Source organism: Grampus griseus (genome assembly GCF_964374135.1).
Source record: "Grampus griseus genome assembly, chromosome: 10".
NCBI classification, from domain to species: Eukaryota; Metazoa; Chordata; class Mammalia; order Artiodactyla; family Delphinidae; genus Grampus; species Grampus griseus.
In genome coordinates this window covers 58,899,156-58,923,523 of record NC_139004.1, presented here as the reverse complement: position 1 = coordinate 58,923,523, position 24,368 = coordinate 58,899,156, and the positions used below count along the sequence as shown (strand labels likewise).

At 44.5% G+C, this 24,368-nt stretch overlaps 1 protein-coding gene across 3 annotated transcripts; it reads right to left on the bottom strand.

The window, feature by feature from the left end:
• Nucleotides 1-361: 361 nt before the first annotated feature.
• SEC22C (SEC22 homolog C, vesicle trafficking protein) lies at nt 362-21,704 on the bottom strand. 3 transcript variants are annotated; one of them, XM_082664641.1, is made up of 7 exons: nt 21,609-21,704; nt 15,120-15,328; nt 13,126-13,289; nt 11,009-11,188; nt 8,680-8,798; nt 7,380-7,445; nt 362-5,171 (listed from the first exon to the last, which is right to left on the bottom strand). In XM_082664641.1, exons 2-7 carry the CDS (start codon nt 15,299-15,301, stop codon nt 4,971-4,973), a joined length of 912 nt encoding a protein of 303 aa, XP_082520767.1. In that variant the 5' UTR covers nt 15,302-15,328; nt 21,609-21,704; the 3' UTR covers nt 362-4,970. The 3 variants fall into 3 exon arrangements, with proteins under 3 accessions (XP_082520767.1, XP_082520768.1, XP_082520769.1); XM_082664642.1 differs by lacking the exon at nt 21,609-21,704 and adding an exon at nt 21,384-21,466; XM_082664643.1 differs by lacking the exon at nt 21,609-21,704 and adding an exon at nt 21,347-21,456.
• Nucleotides 21,705-24,368: the final 2,664 nt, after the last annotated feature.

Sequence of the window (24,368 nt, the reverse complement as noted above, 5' to 3'; positions counted from 1 at the left end):
CTGGAGCTCAGAGCCCAGAGCAGGGAAAGGGCTGGGCAGAAGCAGAGCCTGCATGGAAGGCAGCCCCCTCCAGCCCCCAGGGCAGTGCGGCAATTGCTATTTTGGTTTTTCCAAGGTCTTTCCTGGACCCATGATTGCATTCCAGAGTCTGGGGATTAGTGCTGAAGACTATTTGAGCCCTTGCACCTGTCTAGACCTCACTGGACACGAGGACCTGAATTTCACTTCTCTCAACACATCCCCCTCCATTATGCCAGGCCCACGTCACCTCATCTAGGAAAATGGACCCATAACTCAGGATTTTTCACACAAATACAGACACACAAGTTGATAAGCACCTTAGATTTACTCTCCTCCCACTTCTGAAGCCACCTCGTTTAATTTATATATACATAGTATATAAACGGCTATACGACATTTGTTACCAACATTAACACAAGTTTAGGCTTTACTACTCTGTGAAAGTTTCTTAAAACGCACTCATCGTTTACTCAAAATAGATCTTTGTTATTACATGAAAACAGTAAGAAGCTTGTATAACACGGGCAGCAAGCATTCAAAATGAACACATGAAGGAAATGGTTTTCTCTGGCTATATCAGCCTCAATCTTTAATGCTCTTAGTAAAAAAGTCCACTAAACAAAATGGAATCCTGGGGGCCACATTACATGAATCATTCATTAAATAACACTTCTGGAACAACCCAGAATCATGTAAGTATAAGGGTTAAAGAAGGTCATATGTACCAAGCACAGGGCAGAGGAATAGACTGGATTTGATAATTTTACCCTAAATGAAAGGCGCTTGTGGGCAGCAGCTCTGCCATCGGTACACATGGGCAGATGTTTCCATATCCGGCCATTCCCAGATTTTACTGACAAGTCTTTTTCCACAGGTTCTCTGCCAATGACGTTTCCCCAGCAACAGAAGTTTGACATCACTGCTCCCAGAAGGGAGAATCAGCTCTCCTCGTTTGGGTCAGACAGGCCATGAGGTTTGGTCCAACCAACAGAACCAACCTCCCTGGATCCTGGAGGACCCAATGCCACTGGAACCAAAGGCTCCGTGCCTGGAAGGCAGGAGGCAGGTCCAGGGGGAGGAAGAGAGGCTGCTACCTGTCTGGAATGAAAGCAGGAGGTCTTTTTTTGTAAAGGCCAGAAGACACAGCTGTGCTGAGCTGCACTGCCTGAAGCCTGCAGAACCTCCGCATGCTGGGTGAACCAACTCAAAGCCTTTCTCCTCCTGCACATGAACAATGGATTCACCCAGCGTCCCCTCCACTACTGCTTCTACCCTCCTGACAGCTCGCCAGGGGAGCCGGCCGACGTTACCACTGTTTTCCAGAGAATACCCGGCCAGCGGGCTGTGACTCGACCACTGCAGGGCCAGACCAAGTGCGAGAGCCACGCCGACCTCCAGGCCTCGGGCCAGCTGACAGGGCGCTCCTTCCCACCTCAGCTCTCCGGGGCACATCTACTCTCTCTTCTTCCACCATTATTAACGCTCACAGTGCACAGATAGGGTTTCCCTGTGCCTGGGCAGGATTCTATGTAGAATCACTTGGAATGTGAGCGACGTCGGGGCAGGGGTCTGTGCGCTCATCTGGTCACCGTAAACCCTCCCTCCCCGCCGGTCCTCACCTGCACTGCACTGTTTTCTGAGGGCCACCTGTCCTTCATGTTATGAGCAGCCAACTCCTTCAAGGAACAACAGACGGCAGCCCTGGATGAAGGTGTGGCATGCAGCCCCCATGTGCCAAGGGCAGCTGCTGTCTTCCAGCAGCCAGCCAGCCCCCAGCTCCGCTTCTCGTCTAGCCCTGCTTCCTGAGCCCCAAACAGCCAGCCTTGCTGTGTGCCTGCGGGTGCACAGGGAAGAGGGCTGGGCTTTGGGGCCATCCATGCCCTCTCTGAAGCTCCTGAACCCGCCCTATCCGTTACGATGAAAGGTGGCGTCCCCGTCCCTCCAGAGATTCCAGTTTCAGCCTCGGTCCCCAGGACTGGAATGTGGGGGGCAGAAGTGGAAAGAGGCAGGGGAGACCTGAACAGGGGCACCTAGGAGAAGAACAGGGAGCTCAAGGGGGGGTTGGTAGCAATGATGCTAAACGTTCTAATTTCAGCTCTCCTTCCAATACCCTTTTTTCCTACCCCTTGAAGAGCTTTAAAACATTGGGCCTTGATTCACAGATAAAAGGGGTGTCAGCTGGAGAAGCAAAACCAGGAGCCTATGGTCACCTTCCTCCCGCTGAGGGCAGTGAGGCCTCTAGTACCGAGAGGAAATCCCACCCAAATATACCCCTGACTGTCCCCCCGCAGGACAGGAAACCCAGGCATGGTCCTCATCACAGTCAGGCTAGCCTGGGGAAAGAAAAGCAGTGTCTACGTGGTTCCCACACTAGCACACTTGCAGAATGGGAACCCTTGGACTTGGCCCCTGCCAGAGAGCATTGAGCCACATCCCCGCCCAGATACAGCACATGGGACACCTCACACACTGATGCTCAAGATCTTGCCACGTCTGACACCCGAAGGCACTTTTAAGGTTTTTCCAACATTATTTCATCTATCCCAGGATCCAGCCCTGTGAGATCGGTTAACGTCTGAGAAAATCAAGGTGCTAGAACAGCTAAAACAAAGGTGTGTGGCGGAGTGAGGGTAACGTGGGGGTCAACTTTCTAGCATCAAGGATGACACAGGGCTACAAAACTCCAGGCCTGAACCAAGTCAACCCCTGAGCCTGGGATCTCCCCTGGCTAAAACCTCCAGAACGCCTTTCCTATCATTAGCTTCAACCACCAGTGAACTGAGATTGCTCTTAGCTGGATTTCAGTTAAAGAATGTTTATGTGGTCATTATTTTGCAGGGTTTGTCGACTGCATCTTTCCCTTTTGTTTGCAAAAGTAAATCTCAAACCCTATATAGATGTTAACGGATTCAGACCACATTCAACCAGGTGTGAATAACCTCTCCACTAGGGCAGGAGGCATTCACCAGGAGGGTCTCCTCTGCAAGGAATGTTCTTCACTACTTGCTGAATGTGGATCACAGGCTCAGACCCCAGACCATCTGGGGTACAGGGCTACATGGCAACACCAATAGCACACGGGCTCAAAAAGAAAACAATACATTGGGCAAGTTGTTCTAATCAACGTTTAAAGCTTTGTGTGTGTGCTTCTAATATAAAAAGATTTGTCTCCCCTCCTTAACTTCCCATCCTATTTCACCATCTGTTCAAAATTATGTCCCGGAAAGCCTGAAAATTCACCTGCTGGCTATCCAGAAAATTATGCAGATGCAAAATCAGTGGAGACAACTCTGAAGTTTGCATCTGAGGATGTTGCCAGCATAACTTTCATATCCAGATACTTTGTTTGATTAAGAATAGGAAATTCTATTATAAGAAAATAAAATTACCATGGCAACATTTTCCCAACACAGTTCGTAGTCACATGGACTTTTAAGTGACACTAAGGTAGCTCAATAACAATTCACTACCAGTAATGACCAAGTACGACTGAATTCCCTAAAATGACATCCTTGCTTTCCCCATCTGCTCAATAACTCTTGCAACAGTTTTTGACTATTAAAAACCACCAAAATAGGATTTTTTAATTTATCAAGATCACATAATTCAACCCAAAGTATTCTATGCAATTGTGGTGGAGCTATTCAGATTCCGGACTTCTATGAAGAACAATCTAAAGGGCAAACTTCCAAAACGGCCTCCTGAATGGTACTGGGCAACCCAGTCTGAAATTTCTAGAGACCTCAGGGATCATATTCAGATCTAAATTTTGGAAAACTATAATCAGTCAATATTTTGACAATGAGAGAAAGAAAAGTAACTTTTCAGAGCACTGGGTTAATTATAAAGCTTTATAAGCTATAAAGCTCTAAAAAAGTTAACACACACTTAACTCTTGTTCATAAAAAAATGAGGCCCTTAATCTAATTAAGATGATTGGGAAAGGTGCGGAGGAGTAATTGATTTGGGAGATCTTCTGAGAACAAGTACACAGGGTCAAGTATCAAATGACATGATTCAAGTGACAGGTATTCGGCTGCCACCTAAAAGGCTGATGACAGCAGCCTCTCCCACCTGGGACTGCAAAGTGCCACCGTATGAATATGTGCCTCGCCTACTCTAGTTTGTGGCCAACTGCAAGGAATCCTGATATTCTCATTTCTGCTCATGCTTATAAGTTAATGATCCGGTAGCACTGGTTACTCAATTTTAAAAATATTCAGATATACCCTGCAAATAAATACAAAACATTTCTGTATCCCTACAATCCCACTACCATAAAAGGTTATACATAAATTTAATGAATTCAGCTTTCTTAACCACTTTCTCAGCTTAAGTTTGTCCTTACTCTAAGGGAAGCCATGTTCAACTTACATCTTATATTTAAATATTCTAGAGGTATCATATCAGACCTAAGTTATCAAAAAATGTAAACAAAATTTATCCATCTTATAGTTATAAACCACTTTTTAAAGTTTTTAATTCACCCTCTACTGGCCCTCAAAAAAAAAACCTAACCAAGTCACATTTAGACTGAAGAGCTGATACAGATTTTTAAGTGGTTCCTCAGAGACAACTGCCAATTACTTTAAACTACTGTTATTGAATCTAGTGGTTTATTGCATCACTCAATTTAAAAGACCAAAACGAGTCCATTTTGGTCTTCCAATAATGCTCTTTCTGAATAAGCCCCCAGATTCTGCCATCCGAAGTAATCGTGCTGAACTGGAGATGCTGCAGTAACCCTTGGCACAAACCTGGGACTGGATGTCAAGCAATCTTATGCTTTCAACTGCACCTATGAAAAATCTCAGCTCCCGGGATCAATCCGCTTTGGTTGAAAGGAACTTCAAGGGTGGAAACTTAAGGTGAAGTCGAGAAGCAAACAGGGGAACACCGATGACCCTCACAAGAAAATCAAAGGATCCGTTCATCCCGTGATGTCATCCTCACACTCCACAGTCAAACTGCTTCTCCTGAAGCTGCCTCGTCAGTATCTGATATGAAGACAGGAAAGCCACTCCTATGTGGAAGAGGATTTGCCAGAGGTTCCTCAGCCCATGCAGGTACATGTTGCCCAGGCAAATAAAGAGCAGCATCAGCACCACCTTCATGGTCCTGGCTGGACTGTAGAACAGGTACAAGTAACACTGAAATGACACCAGAAGAGGAAGTCCCATCAGAGATAATGAAATGGCCAAGGTCAGACGCAAGATTCACTTATCGTACCTGCCACGCAGTGTCACTTCATACACATTAGCTTATTAAACTGAATTCATTACAATGGAGCTTGGACTCACTGGATCAGCTGCTGTTAATCACTGGATGAAAGTGGGGATTTGGAAGAGGTAAGAAAAGTGAAAAAGACATCACAGGAGGAACTAGAACATAGCACTTTTGAAAGAATTCAAGAAAGACAGACAGAAATGCCCAGGCTGTGCTGCAGAGAAAGAAGAGATGCAAGTCAGGGGTAGACAGCCAGGCCAGAACACCCTAACAAGATCGACAGGCCTCCAAATGAATTTTCCTTCAGGGGGGTCATAACAGGTGAGAAAGCTGCTGAGAGAAGCTGTGCTTTTACTATTTTAGCGTTTCCTGAGTTACAACTGCATAGGGGACCACTGTTCCCTAGACAGCCTCCTTGTTATGTCTTCAAAAGCATCTCTGAGGACTTCCCTGGCGGTCCAGTGGTTAAGACTCCATGCTTCCACTGCAGGGTGCACGGGTTTGATCCCTGGTCGGGGAACTAAGATCCCACAGGCCAAGTGGCACAGCCTAAAAAAAAAAAGAGAGAGGAAAAAAAAAAAAAAAAGCATATCCAACTCAGGGAAAGGTCTTATAGCAGGGAGAGTGACTGATACTTCCTGTAGGGCTATCACACAGAAAGAGGCCATTCTTGTTCTGCAAAAGGTGGAAATCATGTTTTGGTTCAATGTTGGGTTTTTTGTTTTTTTAAAAAGACACATTCTCGAAACACAGAACAATCTGACAAAAGCTCAGGCGGGGAGGGAGAGAGCTCCCCATCGAAAGAGCTATCCAAGTAAGACTGCAGTTGAGGGGATGAAGGTGGAACTGTAAGATACCTGCAGCCCTGAAATGCAGGCTCCAGGAAACTTCTCCTGGCAACACCCAAGGTCTTAGAGACTTGTTTTCTAAAAAAATGAGTGCATTTTCAATCTTGGGATGAAAATTTCTTTTTGCACAATCAGGTAATTCTTAAAAACAGGCCATCTAGGATGTATGCAGGAGAGAGAGGAAGTGCCCTGAGAACAGAACTTTTCATTTTTTAAAAAAAAAGGAGAAGAAGAAGAAGAAGCTTAAACATGCAGAAAAGGTACTAAAACCCTAGTCCGTGTGGAGGATGAGGAAAGAGAGTCAGGTTTTTACTAGAATTAACTCTGCCTATAGGGGATTCAAAAGCTCCTTTTCACCCAACTCCTTAAGTACACAGCTTATTTGAAAATAACTAATAATCAAAGGGCTCTAGTTAGTGTTATAATTTTTGTTTCATTTCCTAAGGACAGATTTGACTCAGATGGTATTACTATTAAAAACAACAAATTTTTTAACCTAGTCCTGTGTTTGAAGAGAAACACATATACGAGGGCTTCCCTGGTGGCGCAGTGGTTGAGAATCTGCCTGCTGATGCAAGGGACACGGGTTCGAGCACTGGTCTGGGAAGATCCCACATGCCGCGGAGCAACTAGGCCTGTGAGCCACAACTACTGAGCCTGCACGTCTGGAGCCTGTGCTCCGCAACAAGAGAGGCCACGATAGTGAGAGGCCCACGCACCGTGATAAAGAGTGGCCCCTGCTTGCCGCAACTGGAGAAAGCCCTCGCACAGAAACGAAGACCCAACACAGCCAAAAATAAATAAATAAATGAATAATAACTAAAAATGAATATCTGCTTACAAAAAAGAAAAAAAAGAAACACAGATACATAGGTGTCACTTCTGCAGAAGGACATTTCTGTACTTGGACGCCCCGACAATAAGCACGAGGCAGGACCCTGCCTCATACTGGTCAGGCCCAACCCAATCCCCACTGCAGTCTCACCCCTCGCTTCTTGGGAGCCCAGTTCAAATTCCTGGTTTCTGTCCTGCACTGTCAAAGGCCCTGAGGCCTAGGGCAAGTGGCTTTCCCTTTCTGAGCCCAAAGGTCTTTTCTCTGTAAAATGAGAGGATTGGGCAGGATGGGTGGAGGGTCCTGCCACTAAGGGCTGGTACTATATCCATCATTTGAACCAAGGCCTTGGTGGAACAAAAGCAGGATCTAGAAACTTGCTGATGGTTCCAACAGAACAAAATAAGGCCATGGGTTTAACCCACTCACTAAAACATCAACGTTTCACCCACCTGGAAAATGCAGGCTACAAAAGGAATAAGAAAAGCCAGAATATTTCCAATTTCTTCATGTGCAACCTAAGATAAATATGAGGAACACAAGGAAAGGAATATTTAGAGGACACGAAACATTATGACGTGAAGTGCTTTACTCCGCATTGGGTCTGGTATGGTTGACAGTACAAAATCCCCGGCTGGGTGAGAAATAAGCCCCCATTCACGCATCGCACCGGGGGGTGACATGAAATCCTTCTGAATGGCCTGGACACACCAAGCGCCCTCCAGTCCCCATGCATGTGTGCTGAGCCCTCAACCTGGAATGCCCCCACCCCCAGCCCTGCCACCTCTCAAAATCCAACTCATCTGTAAGTGCTAAGCTTTCCCCAACTCCTCCCACCCCCCGGTACTGCCACCTCCTTAGCGATGTTGTTGCACTCTGCTATGTGCCCCAACTCAGGGACTATATCTTGACCAACGAACACCTGTTCTAGTGCATACAGACACTCGGTAAGCATCTGCTTATGAGTCGTCATAAACAATAGGAGTGGGAACCACACCACACATTGGCCAAAGACGGGGTGTGGAAACAGCCAGCCACCACTCACAGCCCAGGCCTGCTGCTGTTCCCCAAACACTTCGGTCCCCATAAGCCACCTGAGATTCAGTCTAAGCTGCGCTTCAGACTTTAGCCACCACGTGCCTCGGTGCGAGCGTTACGGCTCTGTTTTTAATAGTAACATCTATCTGTTCATGTTCATAGTGGTTCCATACTTTTTCTTAAAGTGTTGGAAATACTTCCAAATTTAAAAATAATATTTAAAAAGCACTGAAGTAGAAACGTGCTTTGAGATGAGCAGGCTGGCGAATCAACTTCGCGGTGACACAGTTCTTTTGACAAAGACACCAGGAAGCTGGTATCTGAATGATATCAATCAGACTAAGAGGCCACTCTCCCCAGGGGAAAAGAGGGCCTGAACGTTAAAGTCTGAGCATCAAACTTCTGCCCTGGATGAACAATCCAGCCCCCGCAGTGACTCCTGGAGTCCCCAGGGCCATGGGGTGGCCTGATGTCCTTGAAGCAAGTTTTCCAATTCTCACCAGTATCCCAGCAGGGCCCTTTGGCGTCTTAGGAAAACAGATACAAAAGAGCAAGTTTCATATTTGTTCAACTTACGACAAAGAACGAAACGAGAAGTAAAAATTTTACTTCAAATTTTAAAATGTAGTACATAATAGCCTTATAAATAATATGTATCCCCATCCGTTTCTTCCATCATGTGTCTTTTGATTTAAAATGTATATAAAAGGTTACCTGTAAAGAATGTTCTGCGAGGTGAATTCCACGAATGAGGTTCAGAGCAGCGCACATGATGTTGAGAATAAGAGAGAGGATGCCCAGGGCTGTCACAGGTTCCATTCGGAAATTAGGAGCTTCACAATGAAAAACGAGAAGTGTCTAGTGAAAATAATTTCCGTATGAAGGAAAAATAAAGACATTAACTAGACTTCTGCTAATGAAAAGGTTTATTATGTTAAACACACAACTGCAAACATATTAATTTAAAAAGCAGCTGTAGTTAGAGGGGGAAAAGGCAAGAAATGAAGGACAGAATGGATCTGGGAATCCAAGGTGAATTTCTTCCAGAAAGAGGCCACCTGTCTGAGCAAGCACAGATTTTTCAAGTGCTTCATTTCCTTTCTATTTAAAACAGTGGTTCCCAACCAGAGACGATATGGCCCCTCAATCAGTGTCTAGAGACATTTTGGGTTGTCCCCACTGGGGACAGGTTGCTACTGGCATCTGTCATGTGTGGAGGCCATGAATGTTTCTAGACATCCTACAATGCACAAGACAGCCCTCACAACAAAGAACTTCCAGTACAAAATGTCAATAGGGCTAAGGTTGAGAAATCCTGATTTAAAGCAGTTTATGGCTTTAGCTGTAAATTGGTTGTCAAATCCTGAAGCATTTCTATTACACAGCTCAACCCTCAGCTTGTAAAATGTTCCATTCTTTTTCTCACAAGGACAACATTCAGTGTCATGGGTGCTTCTGGAGCAATTCACAGCAAATGCAATTTTTTTAATTCCAAAATTATTGGGAAGAGGAGGGAAACATTGATTATTTTAGCTACAAGCTGTTTCTGGAACTCTAATTAGGACAAATGATCATTCTCTCTTTAAAGGTAACTGCTGAAACGGATTCTGGTTCACCCAATTAAATAGTGTCCCACCCATTCCCTTGCTATGCTCCTTTTAAATCATCCTTTCTTGTCCTTACATTTCCCACATACGCATACACACACACAGATATCTAGCCACAACCCAACTGACGCCTACTGTTAGTGTGTTAGAGTTTCCACTGAGCAATTCAAAGTTTCTGTTAGAACAGAGCATGCTACCTGTAAAGGTTCTAGCCTTGGAACAATAGGGGGAGTCAAACCAGAGTAAAACATCCTAGAAAGACAGGCAAGTTGACACTTTCTGGATTTTCTCCTCTTGTCTAAGTGTTTATAAGACAAAACATACATCACAACGTTACCCTGTCTACAGACACAGCAAAGGAGAAGCTTGGGGTCTGATTACCCAGTCTTCCTTCCACAAAAGTTAAGTTCAATCCCAATATAAATTACAACAACTTATTGAATGGCATAAGAGCCAATCCAGGAATTTACTGGTTGAAACAGATCAAATCGAAACACAACGTTAAGCCAAAACTGTGAACATTTTTAATACACCACTTTCAAAATTCAAGCAATGAATTTAGTATAAAACTGTTAAAACAAAGTAATTAGACTGTTATAATGCAGATGGTTCTGTCTTCCAGGGAAGGATGCAGCTTTTACACCGTTACAGAATTCTTAGAATGTAAATATCCACTTTAATTAAAAATTGGTTTAATTGTGTGTAACTGTAAACAAGGAATGCAAAAAAGCATGCTTTGCTATGTGCTAGGCATTGAGTGGCTACTGGTGTTAATGCCAGACTAAGTCTCGGACGCCAGGGCACTGTGAGCACGTTCAGTAACACCTCATTCCTCAGATAAGGACTCGGAAATCCAAAGGGATAGAGGGATGTTCCCGGGTCCCCCAGAGAAGCAGAGAGTGAGAGGTCTAGAAGCCCTGGCTCTGGCCCTTGCCCACTCTCAACCCCACAGCCCTCCACTCCCTCCATCAAGGAGCGGGGGTTTCTCAGTGGAGATTCCCAATGTTTCACTAAATGATGAGATAAGGACTCACTGTCAAAGGAAAAAAGGAGAGGGGGAGAGAGAGAGAGAGAGAGAGAATGTACAAATCTGTACAGTTCAATACGTGACTTCCAGCAAAAGAGAGTGAAAATCTCCTTTACACCATTTAAATGTGCAGATTTCACCCTGGTTAAGAAAACAACCTGCCAAGTCACTCTTCTCCTGAATTTCGTCAAAAGAGTTGCCTCTCTTCAGATCGACTCACTGGTCACAACAGTTGAGTTTTTTATAACAGCCACCTGGAACAAGATCAGCCCATGTTTCTCCCCAGGTATTTTATACACTGCCCCCCACCCAAACACCTTCCTACTTCCTACTAAAACAGTCATTGTGCATTTGAAATACACAATCTCACCTCACCTTTATCAACGTCAGAGAGCAGCAGGCCACTTACCAGGCTCCAAGTGCATCTGTGGGTGACCGTTCATCACCCCGTTAGCCACATCTGTGTCCTCCAGAGTGAGAACCACTGGAGGCTGGAACTTGAGTTCCTCCTGAATTTTTTCTAAGCTGCTCTCCATCTGGGTGGAACTTACATAGTTAAAATGCCACTTCACTTTCTGAATGACGCTGTCTGCGAAAAGAGAGCGACCCAAGCTGAGTGTCTTCATTACAATGGATGTTATAAGACAATACGTACACAATGAAGTTTACACTTCTAAGCAAGCTAGTAAGTCAGCCAGACTCTGAAGAGTGTCAACTACACTCTTCTACATGAAGGTCAAATGATTAGTACGTATCAGGACTGGTCTCATCAATCTCTTCAAAGCAGGATAATTAAAACGTGACAGTCTGTCCATCGGAACCTCAGTGGCAAGGGAGTCAGGGGACAGAGGCTTGAGTCTTAGCTCAGCCGCGACTCCTCGTACAATCCTGGGCCATTCATAGAATATTTCTAAGATAGAAAAACGGGGACAGTCATTTTTGACCTGATTATCCCAAGAAAAGGCGTGTGAAAAAAAATTACAAATCATTGTGAGTATGTTGTGCAAACTAGGATTATATATCTGAAAGGTACTGGTTTTAATTCCTTTATTTACATTAGTGTTAACCATTACCAAGTTTTAATAAGTATTTGAAGTGAAGTTTTATACATATTGGCAAAGCAAAATCATGTATAATTCTAAAAAATCATGTATAATTCTAATATCCACATACTTTTACTTATATTCTACTCGCACTCAGTAATGAATAAACGTGATGCAGGGAAGGGTCTCCTGTGAGACCAAGCCCACCGCTTTGGAAGGAAGGCGCATGCAGAGATGAGGGGAGAGAAGAACACAGGTCTACCAGCTGCCCATCAAATAAGAGCCAAGGGATGCTGCAGCTGTGGTCCGACTGGGGACAGCACGCCCTTCAGAAGAAGAAGTGGGGCTGAGAGCGGCAGCTGGACCAATCCTCACAGGGAGACTCAGGCAGAACTCATGGTCTATGTCACAGGGCTACCAGACTGGGGCCCGAGTATCAGGGAGCTCCCCAGCACCAAAAGGGGGTGCTGGCCCCATCACTGATGGGCCAGCCAGAGACCACATGAGGGGATGTGAGCAGTAGCTGCCAGAAGCATAAGTGGCAACCCTTCCAGGTGCCAGCCCTGCACCTGACCCTGAGTACCAAATGCTGCCAGCCCCTCGTTCAAGAGCATCACAGGGACCATGGCGATTTACACTGAGACCAGAGAATGTCCCCCAACTCCCACCTCTACTCCTCCTCTCCAGGATCTCAAAATGACTTGAATCACGGCTGACAGACACTGATAGCATACGCTATAATTACCCTGCTGTGTTCCAAAGCCCTGAGCCTCCACATGGCCTCTCTGGCAGGGCCTAGAAAAGGAGTATCCTCTTGCAGAGCTGTGCTCCTCAAACCTCCGCATGAAGGACCAGTTTTTTCTTATTTCCAAATGGTTGCAGACAGATACTTTGATAAAATACAACTGAAAATATCGCAGGAGTGCCAAATTACTGTAAGAATTTCTAAACTCTTATTCTCACTCTCTGTACGTCCCTCATGCTGGAAGAACGGGTACCACCCTTGAGCAGCGCTGCTCTAGAGCAGGGGTTGGCAGTGTTCTCAGAGTGCCAGAGAGTCAATGTTTTAGGCTTATGGGCCCTAGATGGTCCATCACAACAGCTCACCTCTGCTAGGGAAGGGCGAAAGCAGCCACAGACAACCGGTTAGTAATAGAATAAGCATGGCTATGTTCCACTTTATTTACAAAAAACAGACCCTTGGCCCACAGTTTGCTGACGCCTGCTCCAGAATAAGATACAGGTTTCGCCATTCTTCCACCCTGCCCCAGGCTCTGGAGAGATGAAAAGCCAGAGGGTTCAACCTCCAAGCTTGCAGGCCCCTTCCACTGCTGTGAAATCTCATGGTATAAGGCTGCTCTCCAGTGACACGTTACAGCACCTCCAGTGGTTTTCCCTGACGGTCAAAGCCAAATCCAAACTGGAAATTCTACACCTACAATGCCGCGAGAGAGAACAATCAATACGAACGAGGGTTACGAACCAAATTCGAGAAAGGCGTATGGCCTGGAGGCTAGGCCAATGCAGGTGGTGTCATAGGAAGCTGTGAATTCCCACCACAGGGTCTCCAGGAAGCAGAAGGCCATGGCTGCTGGACAATGGCAGGAGCAGATAGCCATGCAGGCTACATCCCTCGAAGAAGAAAAGCTGGAACAAAAGAGCGTCATCTGCGTTACCAGGGAACAGACCCATGTACTCGCATCCCGCACCCAGACGCCACGTTGCCTCAACTCTGGATCTGCTGGGCCTTGAATAGTCCTGGAGCTGTCTGTTGCATCTCTTCAGCTAGACCTGCCGGGGACCGTGACTTTCTTATACTTCATCTAAAATGTATAGTGGCATTTGCCACTGACAATGTGTGATCACTCTAACTTATTTATTACTAACTAAGCTATGGGACCGCTCACCTGTAAGGAACAAAAGCCTTAGTTTCCTCTGCGAAAATAATGGTGAATATTTAAGTCAAAATACAAATGAGTAGAACATTTTACATTCTACTTTTCAAAAAATGACTGAAGTACCCAGAACTTCATTTGAAGTGATAGGTTTTTTGTTTGTTTGTTTGTTTGAACAGAGAAAAGGTTTCCTATTTGAGGTACAGCACAAAGTTCGCATAGACTGTTAGATAATCACAGCATAATGAGGAAGGGACCACCGAGGAAGGTGGTTTCAGGAACCCAGAGAGAGGAGCTGTAGATGTGGGCAGATGCAGCTCAGCTTTTGCCCCTCTGCACCCAGAGCCCATACCACAGGGTGACAGCTTCATATGCCTACTATCTGGATCCCTCCTCGGGCCACGACCCTTCTCGCCTGACAGTACCACCAAGCCTGGAATTAGGCCTGGACTTTTCCTTTTGTTTTCCTAATTCTGAGACTGAGTTCCCCTGAAACGATGCCACCTTCTCAGGTCAATCAAAAATTTACTATTCAAGGGGAACAAAAAGAACTTGGTAAGTGAAGGCCTAAATTCTGGAAAACAATGGTGTAAAATCTATAACAAGCCATTTTGAGATTTCGAAACCTGCCTTGCCCCATCCCTCCGTAGAACGGCTTTTTACTCTAACCCCTAGAATAAGAGATGACATAACACATGAGGAGCAGACCTTGGTGCCTGGTTGCCTCCATTCAAATCCTGGCTCTACCATTTACTACCAGTCTAACCTTAGAGAAGCTGTTTAACCTTAGTTTCCTCCTCTGTAAGACAGGTATAATACCATTATCTACCTCATAAGCCCATACAGCACTTAGAGTAGTACCTGGCCCATGGAAAACAATCATATTAGCTCTTATTACCATGATTATTGTAACCACTTGATTCCTACTCCCACTGGAGCATTTGCCCCACTGTGTAATATTCAGTTATATATTTCTCTTGTCCCCTTATTAGACCTGGAGTTCCTTGAGAAGAGGGACCTACTTACGCTCATTTTTACTCCCCTGCTCCTGTCATATAAACATTTTTTACTTTAAAATGTTTAAAAAGTGAAAAAATTAAAAAAGCAAAAACTGAAGGCAGGAACTCTAAGTCTTTTCTCTGATTTTCTTGGCTTCCTCACTCTCGTCCTTTTCCTTTCCTGACATTTTAATCTAGTATCTCCTTTCGACTCACCTTTTTTCCACCCCTGCACCTAATGCAGAAAAAACTACCAAACTAAAGGCATGAAGACTGGGTAACCAGGGCCTGCCGATGCTCACGGCCGCTCTGCCAGCTGATTCACTTTGCCATACGGCAGAAACTAACAGAACATTGTAAAGCAACTATACTCCAATAAAAACTAATTACAAAAAAAAAAAAAGAAAGAAAGAAAGGTGGGAGTTGGGGCAACAGTGCTTGAGTCCCTTTGATTCTATTGTAAATACACACAACCTTGGACTGCTGTCTGATGTGAGACCTGCTTTTAACACACAGCGTCATCAGCATAATGTCCCCTCTGCACGTGGTTAAGATGTTCTTGAGCAGTGAACATGCTTGCTTACTGGATACTGAAGTCAAGTCCTTCTGCAGAACCTCGACCTGGATACTGGGCCAGTCGCAAGGCTAAAGTCTTGAGCCGTCTCCTGCATTCCAGAAAATCTTGGCTGTGGTAAAAGTCAGTGGAGGCCGAGAGGGGCAGTCCATCCCTCACCCTAACCACACAGGCAAAAAGGATCATGGACATGGTCCACAAGAGAAGTCATGAGGACACCTGAGGAAGGAAGGTCACCTTGTTACTGAGGGCCGGGTGATGAGCCAGGGACACCACCGCCCTTGAAATGTTCACTCTGGGTTGTTTCACCCTCACCCCCACCACAAATATGAATGTGGCTTTTATTTTTATTTCCCTGCCCTCTACTGCTATGTCACTCCCAATTGTCCTCCCTCCATTAGCCTCCCTGTCTCTTCTTCACTTGTAATCCTCCTTTTCCTTCTCTCTAATGAATCTCTCCATTTGCAGAATTAAACCAACTGGGATGAGGGAACAGAGACCAGAACGGCTCAGGAGCAACAGCAGCGACAGTGGGGAGCAGGACAAAGGCAGCAAGATGGTCCCAAAGGGCCAGGAAGAGCCTGACACTGATGCAGCAAGGGTGGGGTCCAGGGACCTGGGCATTTCAGGTCATCCAGCGAGGTAGGTGCTGAGCAGTTTACTTGCCATATCCTCACCTGAAGTGGAGGGCTTCTGAGCATTTAACCTAAAGCTGGCAGCAAGGAAAGCAGAAGGCAAAAATAAAACAGAGAGGATAGTATGACCTACTGAATTTCTGCACATCTGACACAGAGCCAGTGTTCAAAATGATGAGAGTTCCTACAGATGGCTAAAGGAAGTCACTTAGCAAATAAGATACTAAATTTTGAGCCATGATATGTGACCACCATTAAGCAACAAAAGGAGACAGATTCTGAGGCCTCATGGCACCTGTGGCAAATTAGAACAACGTGCTTCTCGGGGTAGAAACAACCCTGGACCAGCTCTGCTGGCAGGTGGGTGTCAGCCCCCATCTATTAACTCTGCAGGTGCTCATACAGGGCATAAATTGCACCTCTGCATGTGGCAGCCCTGCAACCAGGGATTAGTGAGGAGGCTAGTACAGCTTTGATGCATCTTCCTATGGACCTACACATCCTGTTTCACAGATCCTGTTGTCAGATCCTCTACCTGGACAGGATATTAACAGGTATGGGCACTGGTGGACTTTTCTCCCAAAGAACACTAGGGATGTAATTTGGCATCTCAATTACCACGAGCTATAGGAAACAGGAGCCCCAGGATGTACACTACTCTCTTCACCTTTGTGCCTCTGTGCACTCTTCGCCTATATCTACACTCCTCTGATCTCCCCAGATTCAAATCCACACCAAGGACTGTCTCCAATACAAAATTAAAAGTAAAATACCATTTAAAATCCAAAAAATGATCTCAATAAAGCTATATTTTATAGCTTTTCCATCTGTAATGGATGAATGGATAATTATTCCCATTTTATACATGAAGAAACGGCAGTGGTATAAAAATAAGAGATGGCAAAAAGAAAAATCAGTCTACCAAGCAACAGACCATACTCAGCCCATTTGTCCCATCTCCCCACACTTTCCATTGAAGGGTAAAAATGTGAAAAGTCTCAGGAGATAGAAAAGGAAGAAATAAAACTACTCCTATCTGCAGATGGCACAATTGTCTACATGGAAAATGCCAAAGAGCCTACTAAAAAAGAACTCCTAAAATGAATGAGCTCAGCAAGGTTGCAGAATATAAGACCGATATACAAAATCAATTCTTTTTCTACGTACCAGCAATAAACACATAGAAACCAAAATTAAAAATAAAATACCACTGACAATCATCCAAAAAAATGATCTCAATAAAGCTATACTTTCTTTTTTTTTTTTTTGCGGAGGCCACTACTGTGGCCTTTCCCGTTGCGGAGCACAGGCTTCCGGACGCGCAGGCCCAGCGGCCATGGCTCACCGGCCCAGCCGCTCCGCGGCATGTGGGATCCTCCCGGACCGGGGCACGAACCCGCGTCCCCTGCATCGGCAGGCGGACTCCCAACCACTGCGCCACCAGGGAAGCCCAAAGCTATACTTTCTTTAATGCAATACTTAGGTGTTAATCTAACAAAACATGTATAGGACTTGTATGCTGAAAACTACAAAACATTGCTGAAAGAAATCAAAGAAGTCCTAAATAAATAAGGAAATATATCATGTTATTAATTGGAAGACTCAACATAGTAAAGATATCAATTCTCCCCCCAAAGTGATATACAGGTTCAATATAATTCCTGTAAAAATATCAGCAAGATAGCTTGTAGATACAGATAAGATTATTCTAAAATTTATATGGAAGGGCAAACAAGCTAAAATAGCTAAAACAATTCTGAAAAAGAATAAAGTGGACTGTACCTCACTATCCTATTTCACGATTTACTGTATAGCTACAGTAATCAAGATTGTGCAGTACTGGCAGGGGGACAGACACACAGATCAATGAAACAGAATACAGAACCCAGAAACAGACCTACACAAGAACAGCCAAATGATTTCTGACAATGGTGCAAAAGCAATTAAATGGAGGAAGGATAGTCTTTTCAACAAATGGTGCTGGAGCAATGAATATATCTATAGGAAGGGAGGGAGGGAAGGAGGGAGGGAGGAAGGAAGGAAAGAAAAAAAGAGAATCTTGACCTAATCTCACACCTCTCATTATTTTGATGATAATCAAAATATATCATAAATTTAAATGTAAAAAGTAAAACTATAAAAGTGGAAGAAAACATAGGAGAAAATCTTCAGGACTTAGGGGAAGAGTTCTTATGTACGACACCAAAAGCATAACCCATAAAAGAAAAACAGTAAATTGGATTTAATCAAAATTAAAAACTTTTGCACTGCAAAAGTCCATGTGAAGAGGATGAAAAGAAAAGCCAGAGACTGGGAAAAAAATATTTTTAAACCACATACCTAATAAAGGACTCTAGATATCTAGAATTTTTAAAGAACTCTCAAAACTCAACAGTTATAAAACAAATAATTCAGTTAGAAAATGGACAAAGTACATGAACAGACATTTCACCAGAGGATACAGAAATGGCAAATAAGAACATGAAAAGATGTTTAGCATCACTAGCTATTAAGGGAAATGCAACTTAAGATCACAATGAGATAATACTACATACTTATTGGCACAGGTAAAAATTTTTTAAGTGATAATATCAAATGCTGGCAAGCATGCACAGCATTTGATGTGCACATAATGTGTGAGAACTGGATCTCTCACACGTTACTGGTAGGACTGTAAAATGGTACAGTCACTCTGGAAAATACTTTATTTTAAAACTAAGCTTGCAATTATCATACAGTCTATCAATCATACTCTGTACTATCTCTGCAATTTCCTGTCAGTATAATTACTTTAAAGTAAAAACAGAAAAAAAAAGTATTACCTTAAGGTTTTTATATCACTTAAAGTATGCTCATACTTGCTTTTTACATTTAAATGTCATTTTAAAAAATCTCTACTAGTAGAACAATAATCTTTTATGCTAATTAACTGTAATTCTGATGATTTATGCATGCATGTTGAAGGGCATGTTTTATAGGGAGCAGCTCCATTCCTACATGACATTTCTAAACTGGTAGGTACTATAATCTCTGAATTCATTAAAATAAAAGCCACTTGCAGATAACCAGTATTCAGTTTAAAACAGGAAAGCAGTGGCATGAATCTGGAAAATCATGTCACAGTTACAGAAAAAATATTATCAATTACACAAGGACAAAGGCAGCCTAAGAGTGCTCACCCCGACATACAAATCTGTCTTTACTAGCTCCTTCTACAGGCCAGCAGACCCTGTAACCTGGCACTACGTCTGGCACATATTAGGAAGCCCTCAATAAAAACTTTTTTGTTGCTGTTGTTGTTATTGCGGTACGCGGGCCTCTCACCGCCGTGGCCTCTCCCGTTGCGGAGCACAGGCTCCGGACGCGCAGGCTCAGAGGCCATGGCTCACGGGCCCAGCCGCTCCGCGGCACGTGGGATCCTCCCGGACCGGGGCACGAACCCGCGCCCCCCGCATCGGCAGGCGGACTTTCAACCACTGTGCCGCCAGGGAAGCCCAATATAAAAACTTTTAAACTAATAAAACTTATAAAAAAAAAGTTAAGTTTTAAAACTAATAAAAATTTTTCCACGATAAATCTCTACTTGCAGAGGAAAAAAGAGGTTTACATAAATGAAGTTTTAAAAAATAGAAACTGAAATAGTAATCAAATATAGCACTCTAGTTACTATTAGGTTTTATCAAAATTATATTTTAGTCTGTCTCTGCCATTTCCTAAATCCTTTTCTCAGCATCTATTTATAAACTGCTCATGTCAGAGATTATCCATATTCTACCAGCAAAAGACTGTGCTTAGCTGGAGGGCCCCCTTGTTCCAACTGGTTTCTTTTCGTCTCTGTATCCTTAACCCTCTCTCAAACCCCTGCCACATACACTTCTCCTCCCTCCAAAAGAGAGACAGAAAGGGGGAGAGACAAACAGCATTAAATGACCAGGCCTTGCAAAATAGTAATTTAAAGAAGCAAAACAAGTTTCACTTGGCACACAAATATTCAAACACAAGCGTTCACCATAAGGCATTACCCACTCCTCAAATCCAAAATACAGAAGACAGGGGCTTCCCTAGTAGTGCAGTAGTTAAGAATCCACCTGCCAATGCAGGGGACACGGGTTCGAGCCCTGGTCCGGGAAGATCCCACACGTCGCAGAGCAACTAAGCCCGTGCGCCGCAACTACTGAGCCTGCGCTCTAGAGCCTGTGAGCCACAACTACCGAGCCTGTGTGCCTAGAGCCCGTGCTCCGCAACAAGAGAAGCCCCCGCAATGAGAAGCCTGCGCACCGCAACAAAGAGTAGCCCCCTCTCGCCGCAACTAGAGAAAGCCCGCGCACGCAGCAATGAAAACCCAATGCAGCCAAAAATAAAATAAATTTTAAAAAAATACAGAAGACAAAATAGAGTTATGTCACCCTTACTGAATTCACCTTCAGCCACAGGACTTGAGAACTGGTTACCTCATTTGTAGTTCAAGAAAGTGCCTTGGTTCCGCATTGCTTGGGGATGGGGTAGGGAGAGGGTAGAGGTCAAGTCTGTCACTTGTTAGGAGCTAAGAAGAGTGGGGGGCTGAATTTGATAGCAACTAATATTATATGCCAGGCACTGTGCTAGGAACTTTTACACTGATAATGTTATTTAATGCTCATAACCATCTATGGGGTAGGCATAATCTACACTGGACAGAAGGGAAAACTGTAGCTCCAAGGCTTAAGTGGTAGAGCCAGTATTCCATCCAAAACCTCCTTACACAAAATACTGGAAAGCCTCTGATCTTTCCACTACACTCTGCTTCTCTAAATCCAATCTTTGGGATTACAGCTACTCTATTTCCCGAAAACAATTCCTTCCCCTGGAGCACTGATACTTAGAACTAATCAGAGACCTGTTAATAAAAGCAGCCAAGGCCTAGGATTACACTAGTTACAACTTCTCCTTACTCATTGTATTACTTTGGATAAGTTGGTTTTCCTCTCTGAGCATTGGTCATCTTTGGATGCGGTGGATCTCTGAGGCTCCTTTTAAGAATAAAAAGCTTTGGGACCCCAAGATGTCCTCTGTGTTGTAAACACAAACTCTTAGAGCTATAACAACATTGTCTAAAATGTATTTTCCAGAGCAAACTGTGATGTCAATTTAATTCTGTTTAGCAATATTAATGCACTTTCAATTATTTACATTTTTATTTTACTAAAATTATCTCTATCAGAATTAATTCCCTTCTTTGTAAAATTTAATGAAGATTTACCCTATCCACCGTCTGAGCTTTATTACTTTTCTGACCGTGCCAGTTACTTTTAACCACTGGGAATATTCTTTTGTGGCTTTGATGTCTACAAACCTAATTAAGCACCGGGGTGCTTAATCCTTCTGGCTCTGGAAGTCTAGATGTAATACTGTAACAGACACAAATATACAGTACCATCTGATATTCAGAAAAGCTGGTCTAGTGCACCCAGTATTTGGTAAACCAAGTCTTATAATATTGGCACGCGAAGGGAAGTTTGCTATTAAAACACTCTACCTGAGTTTCGTGGATAATTAAGGAAACAATCATCCCCTCTATCATTTGGACACACCCCGTCTCCTCCCACTGGGGGCAACGCTCTACCCGCGTCGGCCGCTGAGGGTTCCTGGCAGGCGCGCACCTCGGATCGTCCTGTTGTCAGGAGAGCAGCCGGCGGCAGAAAAGGGGGGGCAGAAGACTTCGGGACGCCAGACGAAGCCCTGGAGAGCTAAGCCGGGCCTGATGGCTGGGCGGGCCCGGGGGGGAGGGACGGCCCTCCACCTCCAGGCCCGCCCTGCGCCACACCCGACGCCGCCAGCTCTTGACTAACGGACCGCAGCGCCCGCCTCCGCCCGCCAGCCCTCACCTCGCCCCGACTGCGGCCTCCGGGAGTCGGCGCCCTCCCGCCGCGCCGCCGCGCCACCCTCAGCCTTCTCCGCAACCTTAGCCCACCCGGCGAACCTGGCCCAGGTCACCGGCGGCGCGCATGCGCGAGTCTTGAAACACCACTCCACGCCCTCATTCGCTGCTGCTGAGCAACACCCACACCCGAACCTACCAATCCTGGTGCGCCCACACTGCCTGGTCCCGGCGGAGTCTTGAATGAAGCGGTTCTTAAAGGACTGCGACCCAAATTTAGATGGGGCGTGTGTGGGGCGCGCCTCCCAACTTTCCTCACATCTGTTGGCTCTCACCCGCGGGGATTTGAGTTCCAAGCCTGTAATTCCCACGTCCGGAGGTGAGAGAAGTTTTGCAGTTTAAGCTCAGTTCCTGCCGGGTTAGCGAACGGACTGACTTGGAGGCAGGGAAGTTCCGCGTGACGCCGCGACACGCCCGGGGCGTGGGTTCAGTTGTCTGCTTGGCGGGAGGCCCGAGATAGGCAAACCAAAGAGCACAGCCACCTGCCAGCCTGGCTGAGATGCCAAAGTCCGACCCCCAGGAACACACCCCAGTCTGGGGGTGGACGTACTCACAGACAGATGACCGGCTGAAGGGAGATTGGGAAGGAGTGTTCATCCATTTATTCATTCAACAATTTTTGAGCACCTGCTGCGAACCAGACACTATGCCGGACACTGTGGACACAGCGAGTAACTCCTGACAGTAAAAACTATGCTAGCAGAGCAGAGTGAGAGCACCCATCCCACAATACACAGCACGTGTTTAAATACAAACCGAGCTATGTGCTCTTCCGAGAGGAGCACGGGTTTTGAAAGAATTTACAGGAGCTTCTGGTCTGGACTTGGGGGTTCAAGGATGCTTCCCTGAGAACGTGACATTAGACGAGTAGTAGCTAACTAGGCAAAGGGAAGAAGAGTGTTTCAGACAGAGAGATGTATAAAGAGCTCTGTGCGGACTGCAGCAGGGCTCCTTGAAGGATGAAAACCAACACTGGATGGGGGTGTGGGGAGGGGAGGTGGATGGGGAGTTATTTAATAGGCACATAATTTCAGTTGGGAAAGATGAAAAAGTTCTGGAAATAGATGGTGGTTGCACAACAATGTAATGTACTAAATGTCACAAAACTGTACATTTACAAATGGTTAAAACGGTAAGTTTTGTGTTATGTATATTTTCCCACCAAAAAAAAAGGAAAGAGAAGTAACTCAGAGTTTATTTTTATTTTTTTATCATTTAAATTTTATTTTAGTTATTTTTTATACAGCAGGTTCTTATTAGTCATCAGTTTTATACACATCAGTGTATACATGTCAATCCCAATCGCCCAATTCATCACACCACCACCCCTCCCCTCCCCCACTGCTTTCCCCCCTTGGTGTCCATACGTTTGTTCTCTACATCTGTGTCTCTATTTCTGCCCTGCAAACCGGTTCATCTGTACCATTTTTCTAGGTTCCACATATATGCGTTAATATACGATATTTGTTTTTCTCTTTCTGACTTACTTCACTCTGTATGACAGTCTCTAGATCCATCCACATTTGTGTCTCTACAAATGAGCCAATTTCGTTCCTTTTTATGGCTGAGTAATATTCCATTGTATATATGTACCACATCTTCTTTATCCATTCGTCTGTCGATGGACATTTAGGTTGCTTCCATGACCTGGCTATTGTAAATAGTGCTGCAGTGAACATTGGGGTGCATGGGTCTTTTTGAATTATGGTTTTCTCTGGGTAGATGCCCAGTAGTGGAATTGCTGGGTCATATGGTAATTCTATTTTTAGTTTTTTAAGGAACCTCCATACTGTTCTCCATAGTGGCTGTATCAATTGACATTCCCACCAACAGCGCAAGAGGGTTCCCTTTTCTCCACACCCTCTCCAGCATTTGTTGTTTGTAGATTTTCTGATGATGCCCATTCTAACTGGTGTGAGGTGATACCTCATTGTAGTTTTGATTTGCATTTCTTTAATAATTAGTGATGTTGAGCAGCTTTTCATGTGCTTCTTGGCCATCTGTATGTGTTCTTTGGAGAAATGTCTATTTAGGTCTTCTGCCCACTTTTGGATTGGGTTGTTTGTTTTTTTAATATTGAGCTGCATGAGCTGTTTATATATTTTGGAGATTAATCCTTTGTCCGTTGATTCGTTTGCAAATATTTTCTCCCATTCTGAGGGTTGTCTTTTCGTTTTGTTTGTAGTTTCCTTTGCTTTGCAAAAGCTTTGCAGTTTCATTAGGTCCCATTTGTTTATTTTTGTTTTTATTTCTATTACTCTAGCAGGTGGATCAAAAAGGTCTTTCTGTGATTTATGTCAAAGAGTGTTCTTCCTATGTTTTCCTCTATGTTTTCCTCTAAGAGTTTTATAGTGTCCGGTCTTACATTTAGGTCGCTAATCCATTTTGAGTTTACTTTTGTGTATGGTGTCAGGGAGTGTTCTAATTTCATTCTTCTACATGTAGCTGTCCAGTTTTCCCAGCACCACTTATTGAAGAGGCTGTCTTTTCTCCATTGTATATCCTTGCCTCCTTTGTCATAGATTAGTTGACCATAGGTGTGTGGGTTTATCTCTGGGCTTTCTATCCTGTTCCATTGATCTATATTTCTGTTTTTGTGCCAGTACCATATTGTCTTGATTACTGTAGCTTTGTAGTATAGTCTGAAGTCAGGGAGTCTGATTCCTCCAGCTCTGCTTTTTTCCTCAAGACTGCTTTGGCTGAAACT

What these genes read in the sequence shown, in the direction of transcription:
- SEC22C (XM_082664641.1), bottom strand. Translation starts at nt 15,301, where the DNA reads ATGTCCATGATCCTTTTTGCCTGTGTGGTTAGGGTGAGGGATGGACTG. An exon ending in GGACTTGACTTCAGTATCCA is followed by an intron (nt 13,290 to 15,119) that starts GTAAGCAAGCAT and finishes CTTTTGTTCCAG; the next exon opens with CTTTTCTTCTTCGAGGGATG. An exon ending in TCGCAGAACATTCTTTACAG is followed by an intron (nt 7,446 to 8,679) that starts GTAACCTTTTAT and finishes TATTTATCTTAG; the next exon opens with GTTGCACATGAAGAAATTGG.